Genomic DNA, 13273 nt, shown 5'->3' with positions numbered 1-13273 from the left:
TGCTTACAGTAGTAGTTATATACAATTGGGAAAATAGTTTTAAAAAAATTAACTATATATATATAAAGTTATAGTTATTAATAAAATAAAAAGTTATATTAACAAAACTTATGCAATCTGCACCCTCGAAATGAAAGTACAAAGAGAAAATTTATTGATATGAACTTTTCAGATCGCTTTAGTACAATTTGTGTATGATAATAGAAATGCAGAATATGTGACTTTAAAAAAAAAAAATAATACATTAATGCAGTCATGCACTTGTTTTGACAGTAAATATGCCAGTGATTATGCTTCACAAAAGTTGCAGACGCCTTTACCAAAATCAAAATGCTTTTGTAAACATCCAGTTATTCCATGCAGCGATTAAAAAAACGGCTACTGTAATAAAGAAAATATTTTCTAAATGTAGAACTAAATACATTGATATGCATTGAAATACATGATAAATACTCTTGACACATGAAAGTGTAAAGCCTGCAGCTCACAACAAATGTGGAAAGTTATTGCGTGTCATATTTAACAAATCGTCGACTGCTAATTTGATGTAATTTTGCTCACATGGATAATTGAATATTAATCAGATGATGTCATTACGCTGCTGTTTCGTCAGCCAATCGTTGCATTACTGATCAGATTTCGAAGATCGATAGATCTGTCCTTCACAACCAATGACTGTAAAAAATATGGACGACGCGACAGCCCTTTTTCCCATTGAACGCCTTGAGGGCAAAACGCCTGCTTGACGGGCACAAACTGTCGCAAAAGACTGCTGAAATTGGAGCCAGACATGCGCAGAAGGATTGTCTGATGGAGCCAGAGGAGGAGCCGCGAAAATGAGCAGAGTCGAGCTTCCAACCAAACGCTTTATGTAAAATCAACTACGCCCCCCGAACTTCTCAGCATGCGTTTGCTGTCATATCAACACAAATGGATGTAATAACGTTAACAAATATAAGGGGTTTTATATATTCAATCGCGCCAGCTCCAGGCCGCAGCGCATAACTTACTCGCGGCGTCGCGGGGTGATTCCGGCTCGCATGCGGCAGCGCCTGCTCGCTCGGCCGCCGCATCAGGCTCGATTGACTCGGACTGGAATCGGGCAGTGAGTCCAGGCATCCGGAGTAGGTCCAGCAGAGGTAACATTAGTCAGTCTGAGCTCTAAGAGATAAGTCTCCGGCAGGCGAGAATCTAGCCGGAACTGTGTTTTGCTATCTGGGTGGCTAGGCGTGTATCAGCAAACTAATAAAGCCCGAAAAAAGCCCTGAACTTAACGAATAAACAGTGTTCCACCAGGATCATGTATGTCAGAAACTATAGTTTACTGCTGAACTCATTTTGTCATGGTAAAATAACACAGAAATCGAATAATAACATTTCAGTCTACTTCAGTCTCCTGCCGAAGCTCAGACGCCGCGCTTTGAGAAACTGTCAATCACTGCTGTCAATCATGATGACACGCCCAGCATTAAATTACTGCTAAAAACAAACTGTTTACAAAAATGAAGATCTGCACCTATTTCAGCACAATAACCAGTGCCTTAATCGACCAGAACTATCTTTCGAGACATTTTATTGCAAGTGTAATATTTTTTTTTATTTGGGCTCAAGTCTCCTTCATTAACACGGAGGAGGCGGGCTTTATGACTTGTACTGCAGCCAGCCCCCAGGGGGCGATCTAACGGCCGAAACCTTCACTCAAACGCAGGCTTGCGGCACACTTGTTCACAACACACGCAGCGATCTCAGATCAGTTCATCCAGACATTCTAATCTGATTCACAAACTTGTTTGAAGAACCAAATTAGCCAGAGATCAGTTATCAAGATGAAAAGATCCAGGATCGGCAAAATCATCTTAGATCATTTAAGTGAGGTACGAAGAACGGACCCCAAGTTTTGCTATTTCTATAAGTTACCAAGACATTTGTAAAGTTGTAAAAGTATTCTCTTAGAGGGAGAACAAAAAACTAAAGAAAGGGGATGTAGATAACTGCTATGTTCATATATGGTCTTTCCGGTGCCCGGAAGAGCACAGTTTCCCTATCCGGGTGGTTGTACAAGTGAGTGATGTTATGAGCAGCCAAGCACGTGAAAGCTAAAATAAAGTAAGCCTATTGTTCCTGATAATTGTCTCCATTTTTCATATCAACAAACTACAATTATTATTATATTTAAATTGCCTTTCTTTCTTTAACTAAACAGAATGCTGTCATTGGTCAAGCGCGGAAACGTCAGTTTTGTAATAACCCGCACTAAACTAAGCGGACTTTAGTGTAACGTTAGTATTTATCATGGATCAAAAATGAGTGGACAAGTGGATTTAGCAAACGCGAGAGAAAGAGGAGAGGAGGCATCTTTATTGAGGCATTTTCCATACACACATTCTTTAAACAGACCCAAGATCAGGAGAATGAGGGTACAGAAGAAGACGTTAACTTTAAATGATGAGTAGCTAGCATTAACCAGGCGGAGGAGGCTAACGGCAGCGCAGCGCGGACTGGATTCATCGTGTGAGAGACAGACAGAAAAGGCGAGAGAGAGAGAGGGAGAGAGAGAGAAAGGCCCTGAAGAGGAGAGAGAAGGGAGAGAAGAGGTATAGTGTCTGTGATTTCGGATACTTTTAGGTTTATAATCAAGTCTTCATCACTAGAAGAGTAGAGAAAATACAGGGAGAGGAGGAGAGAGACAGTAAATCAGTGTTTGTATTATGAAAGACTCAGATTCATAGAACTCAGATTCTTAGAACTGGATTGGAGAAGCATTGTGCGTTATATGCCATGGCAATAATATGCTTTATAAGTTTGTGAAAGCAATACACTAAAATACCCTTAAAAAAAAAAAAAAATATATATATATATATATATATATATATATATATATATATATATATATATATATATATGTGTGTGTGTGTAGTTTTATTAGTATTTTTATTTAATGCTTTGAAAAATAATTTAAATCTTTGCAGACTATAAATACATATGTACTATATATCATTTATTTAAATATGTGGGCAACAATTTATAGATTAATTTTATTTAAAAATTATTATATTATTCTTATTTTTTAAATTCAACTATAGGGGTGCGGCCAGGTAGGGGGCCTTACAAGATAATGTGCCCAGGGGCCCCTAAGTTCTTAATCCGGGCCTGGGCAAGTGTCCGACTTCTGATGTAATTTTTGAGCCCTCCTCTTACTGCACACGCCTGCTCTCGTTTACAATGCAGCCAAGGCGTGGCGCACCTCAAACGAGCCTATTGATTCACTAGCAAAGCGAAAGCATGACGTCATTACTGGGAAATAAAAAACATAGAACTGACTGGTTGCTCCGGTTCGTCAAATGCAAACTATTTGACACCCTTCTCCTTCTTACCCATTTCTCATTTTTTCTCCTTCAGATAAATACTGAGAACGAGAATGCTTTTAGAAGTTTTTTGGACTTGTGTTTTGGTCCTGCAAGGTAAGCTATGTATTTATTAAGAACTTTTCTCTGTTGTGTCTGTTTTTATGTTATGTTACACTCTAAAGAAATCTATTTATTACAAGACCCTTTTACATTTTCCTTCAAATTCGGTGACCTCAAACACTGTCATTCGATCTTATTACATGGCTGATTTATGCGCAGCCTTGAATAAACAACAACTACAACAAAATAGTGTTCGTTAGTGAGGCGTGGACAACATTTCATCTAATGCTTTATTTTTTTAGCATCTAAAGTTTATTCAACAAACCGACAGAAGAGCACATATAGACAATAATTCTTGACCGCAGTGTTCGTACCCGGAAATTATGACACGCGTGACTGTTAACGTAGACGGGTACTTTCCGCGGCTACACGTCGAGGAGGGGGAACCTGCAGACTTGGATCCAGGCAGTTGTACGGCCCGGGCAGTTGAGCCATTTGAGCAGAGCTGATGAGCTCCAGCGAGGGGTAGCTTGAGCTCTCGCTCCTCCTCCTGTAAGCTGTTTTAATGCGTACAGCCACCCCACCCCTGTTTCACACCGCAAGCGTCAGCGGCGCGTGAGGAGCGCGTGTGTTTTCGGCGTCCATAGTTAACAGATTAGAGCTTTCATACCGCACGCAGCAGCAGCAGTGCAGCGAGCACTACTTGATAGTTTCGGCCAGGCCCGGATTGGCTAATCGGAAGGACCGGGAGAATTCCCGGTGGGCCGGTCCGTTTTTTGGCCGCGAGGGCCGGTGTCCCTCGTTCAATCTGTTGCTCTCAGCAGTCACACTTTTTAAAAATACTTTATTCATTTACTTGACCACAGCCTTCTTATTCATTATTTCACCGCAGCTCTGCTCTTTTATCTATTCTCTCGTAGTCTCGTGAGCTGGATGCAGCCTGCAGGTTAATGATGATATAACTAGATAAGTCACTATTCTATGTACATCTGTTGTGGTACAGTGGTTAGTACGTTAGATTATGACGCGGCCAACCTGGGTTCGGTCCTTGTCTGAATGATAAATTTTTTTTTTCATTTTTATTGTTAAGACATATAATACTGTAAGGGTTGTTGAACAATTGAAGTTCTAAAAGAGCTGTTTTCTCAAAAAAAGACGTGATAGTGAAATTAGAAACTGAATTGGAAATAACCTTATTTTAATATAGTCAGTGGTGAACTGAGGTTGGCCGGTCTGAGGCTTGAAACTCCAGGGCTGAAAAAGAGTCCCACTCCGGCCCTGGTTTCGGCGCTGGGTCTATTTTTGACGCGCTGCTCACGCTCAATTAAAGTGACAGTGCATTGATAATGACCAAGACACAATGAATGACAGTAAAAAGTAGCAATTTTACCCAATAAATGCGTTAATAATGTCAAATGGTTTATATATAGTCATTCAAATGAACTTAAAACGATTAAAAACGGCAACAAACATTTATTTAGGCCCGAACTACAAAACCCAATGTAAAACAATTTTAGTATCAGTTTTGCTTAAGTTGCACACTAGTGTTGTAGGAGAGGGGAAATAGAATATTTAGGGGAGTTGTAGTCCATAGTGAAGTGTATTGTGGGTAGTGTAGTTCGACACGCATGCTGGATTATGTAAGCTCGCTGTGTTCTGTGCAGCTGAGCAGAGGAAGAAAGTTTTAATTGGCTTTGTTTTATGTTCACTCGAGTTATTCCTACCGGGAGTTGTTTGCACTGTGAATCTGACAACACGAAAATAAGTAAAAGAATGGCATGCATTGGTTACTTTTGTCCGTCTCATCCTCTGCACGAGCATGAATTACCGAGCTGTTATTCTGCCGCTGGACATCACTGAAGCAGAGAAGGTAACACTAGTTTGATCATGTATAAATATCATTATAACTATATTGGATAAATATGATTATAACTAGGTCTACAGCAACCTGATAATCAAAAAACAAATGACATGATATCAAAGGCGATTGTCTTCTGACTGTAGACACTTCTCATATAAGTTAGCTTGAGAAGCATACAGTACTATTTGATCTATAAAATTTGTAAAATAAACATTTGCAGGTTAATGAAACGGCATAGGAGGGGCCTTGGTGCAGATGAAAAGTTTAAAAAGTGTATTTGTATATAGAGAGACATGGGTAACTAGATAGAATAGACAGAGATAGGTTGATCTCTGCAGCAGCTGCCGAAGAGCTGCGCGCTGCAGACGCAGCTGGTGTGAAAGGCAAACGCCTGCGTGTATGGAAGGCCGTTAGGGCCAAAACGTCTGCAACAAACGTGTTAACGCGTAATTGCGTGTTAACACGTAATTTACGCGTTAACACGTAATTTACGCGTTAACACGTTGGTACGTGTTAACACGTCATTTACGTGTTAACACGCAATTTACGTGTTAACACATCTTTTTTTAAACTAGTCTCATTTTAAAGTGCTATCATTTATTCATTCTTGAAACTGCTTATTTTAAAATGTATAATGTCATTTCACTAAAATCACAATAAATGTTTTGCAGTCAATGATATGTAGCAGATATTTAGTATTATGAAAGGCCAGACATCTTCTGTTATGTTATGTTTGATGGCATAATAATGTATATTAATAATGTTTGTTATTCAGCTGCTGAGAATTCTTTAAAAAATGTGTCCAGAGAAATCAGAATGAGATTTATTTGACAAGTGTGTGCAAACACAAGAAATGTTTTGTGTTTTTTTTTCAGGAGCACATATACATACAGTACACACATACAAATGAACAAAGGAAAAAAGAATGGCATAAGTGGATAAAGTAAATAATACAACATTTTGGTTACAAATCATAAATAGTAAGGGTTGTGTATATTTATGACTATAAAAACAGGTAGCAACCAATCTAATAATAAAGATCGATAAAGATGTGTAGAGATCTGGATGTTGGGCAGGTGCACAGAATTAATCCTCTCCGCTGTCCTGACAATCCGCTGCAGTCTTATGTCTGATTTGGTGGCTGATCCAAACCAGACAGTAAATGAAGTTTTGTCAGATGAAGTGGCTGCAGATTCTACATTCTCATACCGTATATAACATGTCATAAATTACTAAACTATATATATATATATATATATATATATATATATATATATATATATATATATATATATATATATATATATGTTTGCAGAACTTTGCACTAGATATTTTTATATATTTTTTATAGCTGGAAGCTCCAATCACCAAGACAAAACATTACTTTGTGCAAACGATGTAAGGTAAGCAAAGCCAAAATGATAATTTACTAAATCAAAAGTACAAGATAAAGTCAAAATAATGATTTAATAACTCAAATTTATGACTGAATAATTCTGTAGAAATTACATTACAACAATAGGCGGTAAAAAAACAACCATCTAAATATGTAATATAATTCTAAAGATGATTAATCTAATAAAAGATGTTTTTTTTTTTTTTAAGAAAGTTATTTAATCATTAACTGAAAATTATGGGAAAATAGGATTTTTATATTATAAAACATGATATAGTTAAAAAGTATTACATAATTGAACATTCATATACATATTTGTAATTATAATGTGTGTGTGTACATGTATGTATGTGTGTGTATATATATATATATATATATATATATATATATATATATATATATATATATATATATATATATATATATATATAAATATAAACGCACGCGCGCACACACACACCCCTTTGAACTTGTGGGGGAAACCAGAGCACCTGGAGGAAACCCAAGCCAACACGGGGAGCAGGGATGGGCAAAAATACACTGAACCACATTTTTAAATAAAATCCTAAATCCATCAATTTTACGTGTATCAATATAAACTACAAAATACAGCAGGCACAAATGTATCAAAGTAAAATACTATATATTTATTATTTTTAAAACATATTAAAAAATACATTTACAAGCGAGCAGAAAATTTCTTCGCCAACCCTCCACTAATAGGCATATTTGGTCATTCCTTCACCATTACACTGACTATACTATGTGAACAATGTTTGACAGCAACAGTCTTGAAGATGATCTCTTTAAAAAAAGATTTAATGCAAATGAGTTAGACTAGATCTCATCATTGTGTTTCCATCCATTGAGTGGCCAAAAAAATTGACACCATCTCTTAACGGTCTTATATTTTAAAAAAGGTGTTATATGAAGAGGTTTAGTAAAATATTGAATTAGAACTAAAAACCTGGTAAACACTTAAATTCTCAGCCCCAGAGTAAAGAGTCAACACATGGTTTGGAAAAAAAATAAACCATAGGATTAGTTTCTATATTTCTATTAAACTTTCAAACTGAGTGAGTATAGCCTGAACAAACAGAAAGCAGCTAACAAAGTTTAGAGGACAAGCTTACCTAATACAAAAAATAAAAAAAACAAAGATGAAAATCAAATTACAAAATTCCCTGAGCTTTCTCTCAACTATAAACAGGAGTAAAGATATACAAAATAAAATACTCACGCTTTATTCACTCTTGGAAGTAAATCTCAAAGTACACAAAATATTATATAGTAATGGAAATGCAACAATAATGTTAACTTGGCTTTAAGGCTTAATCCAACTACAAGAACACTAATAAACAATATCACAACCACAAGTGAACAATATAATAATAAAATTTACTACTACTACTACTACTACTACTACTACTACTACTACTACTACTACTACTACTACTACTACTACTACTACTACTACTACTACTACTACACTTAAGAGCTGGGGAGAAGTGTTCCTCAGCTCTCTAGCTTCAGAGGGCTGTATTTAAAGCCAAACCACTCTGATTCAGGCAGATTCATAATGATTAGCAGCTGGGAGCTAATTAACCTGAGAGCTGGTGAGAGACAGAGAGAAAAGCAGGGTGGAGAACAACACAATATGCAGGGCCTACACATAAAATAAGGTTTTGGCGGTAACCAATGCAAAACATATAACATGTCATCTGTAAAAATGGACTTATCTGTTTTTGCAAAGTCTGGAATCTGGAGTTTTTGACCAGTCTGTATAGGCTGGAGTATTATTAAATTTGTGTGTCTCATATACTGTATTTTGCAACTTTGCTATCTTTAGACAGACATCTTTCCTCTTCATTAACTATATAAGTGCACCTGCAGATCAAAATTCTGACTTTTTAAACAACCATTTAAGTATAGGTGTCACCACTGTAGGGCTTATTTTTATGTGGTGTGTCTTATTGTCTTGCCATCTACATCAGCAATCCATCCAGAACTACTATTATTTGCGCAGTTTACTAATTTTCTCAAGATTTTTTCAGTTCTTCTTTAACTTAAAGTCTTCGTTTACCCAATTAGTGAACTTCAGTACACTGTCTTTAGGTGTTTTTTCATTATATTATATTTTTTCATGGTATTGTGCATTATACCATTTTCAATGATTGTTGCCTTGCTCTCAAATATACCCCTGTCATTTGTCTGTTATTTTCAAGCATTGATGACCTTCTTAATACATTTTCTGTTCTGATCTCAAGTCTGGGCAAACAATTGAGAAAACATCAATCAGAGGCCGCATTTTATGTCATTATGTAGACTTTCAAAGTATTTTACAGTATTTGAAAAATACAAAATACAAGACACTAAAGTATTTTGATACAAAATATAAAACCATTTTCATAAAGCCAATGAAACACAGATTACAGTTTTGTATGTAAAATACTGCCCATCTCTGACAGGGAGAACATGCAAACTTCACACAGAAACACCAACTGACCCAGCCGAGGCTCAAACCAGTAATCTTCCTGGTGTGAGGTGACAGTACTACCCACTGCAGCACAGTGTTGCCCATTTTTTCAATATTTAAAAAAATATATATATAATTCAAAAATGAACTTGTATTTCAGATACTTTACAGATTTACACATTTTATATGGCTTAATAGCAAATCATATTTACAGTAATTTGAATACATCATGCACAAAGTAAATATATTTCCATTATTCTGTTATTCTGTGTGATATATGTGTCCTATAAGATGTGGCCATGTGTATTATTGGTGTTTTTAGGCCGCTAAATACTTTAATGTATCACCACACTGGAGTGAAAATCCTTTTACTAGCGTTCTAGTCATGCCAATTGCTTTCATATAAGATCCAACTAAATGTGTCACTGCATTATTTTTAAAAAAAGAATTAATGAAATGATGTCTTTATAACGAGTTATCATTATCTGAAAATGATTATATATATATATTATATATATATATATATAATTAAATGATATATCTTGATATTTATTTGTAATTATATAATTTTTTTAATTATATAATTGATTTGGTAACACTTTACAATAACAGTACATTGATAATGATGTATTAATATGTAAACTAAACATTATTATAAATTCATGATGGCAACGTGGTGGCGCAGTAGTGCTGTTGAATCACAGCAAGAAGGTCGCTGGTTTGAGCCTCGGCTGGGTCAGTTGGTATTTCTGTGTGGAGTTCTGTGTGCATGTTCTCCCCGCGTTCGCTTGGGTTTTCTCCGGGTGCTCCGGTTTCCCCCACAGTCCAAACACATGCGGTTCAGTTGAATTGGGTAGGCTAAATTGTTCGTAGTGCATGAGCGTGAATGAGTGTAAATGGATGTTTCCCAGAGATGCATTGCAGCTGGAAGGGCATCTGCTGCGTAGAACATATGCTAGATAAGTTGGCGGTTCATTCTGTTGTAGCGAACACAGATTAATAAAGGGAGTAAGCCGACAAGAAAATGAATGAATGATTTTATGATAAGTTAATGCATGCAATTATCATGAACTAACGTAAACTACAACATGAGTCACATGAGTTCATGTGTGAATAACAGCTACCTTAATTACTTGTTAGTACATGCTGTTAATTAATGTACTAATTAACATTTAAGTTTAAGCTAAATGTAACTAACGTGAACTCGTGAGTTGTTAATGTATAATTATGTCATGACTTGGAGGGGCACATCACCATTAACTCATCATTACCTACTCATGAATTCCTGTTCATGTTTATGCTGCCAGAACACTTTACTATTGTTATTCAGTGTAAAAATACTAGATGAACGTGCATCGGAAGTTCATGAGTAGTTAAGAATGGATTAATGATGATGTGCCCTTCCATGAAAAGTCACAATATAATTATACATTAACATATCATGAGTTCATGATGGTTAAATTAGACATAAACATGTACTAACAATTAAGGTAGCCGTTATTCACACATGAACTCATGTGACTCATGCTTAAAGTTAATTCATGATTAGCATGCATTAACTCATCATTAGTTAATAATAAAGTAATGTTTAGTTTACATATTAATACATCATTATTCATGCTGTTATTGTAAAGTGTTACCCATGATGAACGACATTAAACAGCAGCAAAACTATGTTGCTTTGTATTTTGCTGCTTTCGGTTTGTATTTCTTAACGCACTTCCGCGTACGTTACTCTCTCGTCATGATCTTGGATGATGAGGTAAGGTCACCGTAAGCTAAGCGTAGTGCTTCGGTCACTGAATCAGGAATAATTCAAGTAAAACGTAGCTGTGTTGTCACGATGATTGTGTCTGTCGTAACAGCTCGTAATACTTCTCGTGAATATTAATGTGGTGATGCGAGCTATCGTAATGGCTACGTTGAGCCTACGTCATCTGCTCCACTTCCTTTAAAGAAGCTCAACATATTTGGCAGCAAGGAATAAACTTACATACCGTCCTTTTTAACACGAGCTCTGTTAAACCGTCATGAAATGTCCGCTATCCATACTGTTCTCTCATCATAACTTTTTAGCTCTGAAAAAACGATTTCTTGTCAAAATAAAAGTCCCCCATAAACAATAGAAATAAAGTGATCCTTAAACATGAAGAAATGTAAGATAACTCTTATTAACGTCTGTTACAGTGTTAATTAATAAATTAGTTAACACCTTAGTGCTTACAAGAACCATTAATAAACAAATGTAACATTAGATAATGCTGAGTGTACACTACAATAAGGTTATTAATTACACCAACAAATGCTTTGTTAATGGTAAATCATATTAATAAATGGTTAACAAACATGAAAAACATGTAAGCTGAAGCTAGGAATTTCACATGAATACTCTAAAACCTGCATGTTATTCATGCTTGTTCACTACACAAAGACATCCATTTCAGACAGATTCCCCTGGAATCCACAGTTCCTCCTGTTGGATGTGGTTCATCTTTTTCATTTGGTGGTTTCTGGATACCGTGGCTCTTGATCATCTCAAACAAACACGTTCTGTCTTGGTCACAGATGCGCCAGCGAGACGCGCACCAACAGTTTATCCTCTTTTTTAACTATGTGTCACTCATTATGTTGTGTGCACAGCAATACTTTAGGATAAAAATGTGCTACTAAACCTTCACAGTCTGCTCTTACTGCTGGAATCTGCAGTCAATGAAGATTCGTCACCAAGGAGATAAGAGTCGTCTCGCGCATGCACTCTGTCTCTCTCTCTCTTTTTGCTTGATTTTCATTTTGACAATGCTGAGATTGAATGCATTAGAGTTTTTCACCTTCGTGAGAAATTAAACCCCAGACTAACACAGGTAATGAAAAATTCAACTTTAGTCATTTTCTATTTGGAGAATTACAGTTTGCTTAGTCTATAAACAATCATTTTATGAAATACATAATTTATCCAGGCCTTTATATATTTATATTTTATATCTAAACTATAAATATACATTTTAACAAAAGTTTAAGAACATTACATGTAAAAAAAATAAAAATCTATAGGGTAGGTTACAGGCTAAATAAATGTGCCTCGTCAGCTGAACATCACTGCGGTCACCGTATGCGCTTCTGTTTAATGCTTCATAAAGACAGATGACAGACACAGTCTCAATACACACTTGATGCTTGCTGTCAACTAGGCTAGGTAATTTAGGGCATTTGTTATGAGATTGATAGGATCTGTGGTTGTCAAATAAGTTTTCTTATAATATTTTTGCTGAAAATCTGTTGTAACCCTTATTTCTGGCTGTTTACACACCAGTCTCTCCAACGTGGGTATCATAAATAAACGAGGGTTACCAGGGTGATCATTCATTTCTTTTTCTTTAATCTGGAGCATCAACATGACATTCACAATCAGCATTACAACAGCAATGCATCTGTCAAACTTTTCTCCTACTTTCCGGTGCACCTCTCTTAAAGGAGCCAGAGCACATCAATAACTTTCACAACTAACAGCTATTAAACTTTGCACCAGACATTTTTTAAAGTTAATAAAAAATCTTTATAAGTAGATTCAATAACATTTTTACATTTAAGTATTAATTAACAAAATATAAATTAAAATAATGAGTAAAATGTAAGGTTACACTGTAGTGTGCCTCATCACCAGTAAAATAACCAGCCTTTGTATTTAATGTATATTTTCCAATCAATGTATCGCATCCAAACTAAATTGTGGCCAGTTTTACTTATTATACTGTGCTTTGACTGGCTATGTAGTTTAAAAGCAAAATTGTTAGCTATAGTATTGAAAAACATAATTCACAATGCAAAACCCCGGCCCTGCAGTTATCTCTCTGAAAATAAAAATCTTATGGCCTATAGCCTACTCGTTTCGGTTTAGGCTATGGGACTAAATGTTTTTTTTATACTTACACTATTTTATCCCCTATACTAAACATAAATATAATACTATATATATATATATATATATATATATATATATATATATATATATATATATATATATATATATATATATATATATATATATATATATTCACTTTGGGTAAAAAACTATCATTTAATCTTATTATAAATTAGCTTATATATTTATTTATTTGTTAAAAGTGACATGATTC

At 35.5% G+C, this 13273-nt stretch overlaps 1 protein-coding gene across 3 annotated transcripts in view; it reads left to right on the top strand.

The window, feature by feature from the left end:
- The first annotated feature begins 2063 nt into the window (after window positions 1-2063).
- The window catches only part of LOC147831481 (uncharacterized), a 29521-nt gene continuing 18311 nt past the window's right edge, over window positions 2064-13273 (top strand). The window contains exons 1-2 of one of the 3 annotated variants that reach the window (XM_087303881.1): window positions 2064-2106; window positions 3400-3461. In XM_087303881.1, coding sequence (XP_087160007.1) covers window positions 3419-3461 — 43 coding nt within the window. In that variant the 5' untranslated portion in view covers window positions 2064-2106; window positions 3400-3418. Of the gene's footprint in view, window positions 2595-3399; window positions 3462-5023; window positions 5278-13273 lie in introns of those variants that run through there. The other 2 variants (XM_087303882.1, XM_087303883.1) reach the window with 2 other exon arrangements.

The sequence above is a fragment of the Danio rerio genome, chromosome 22 (genome assembly GCF_052040795.2).
Source record: "Danio rerio strain M-AB ecotype USA chromosome 22, GRCz13ab, whole genome shotgun sequence".
Taxonomy (NCBI): domain Eukaryota; kingdom Metazoa; phylum Chordata; class Actinopteri; order Cypriniformes; family Danionidae; genus Danio; species Danio rerio.
Note: the sequence above shows the minus strand (reverse complement) of the source record. Positions and strands in the feature narration are given on the sequence as shown.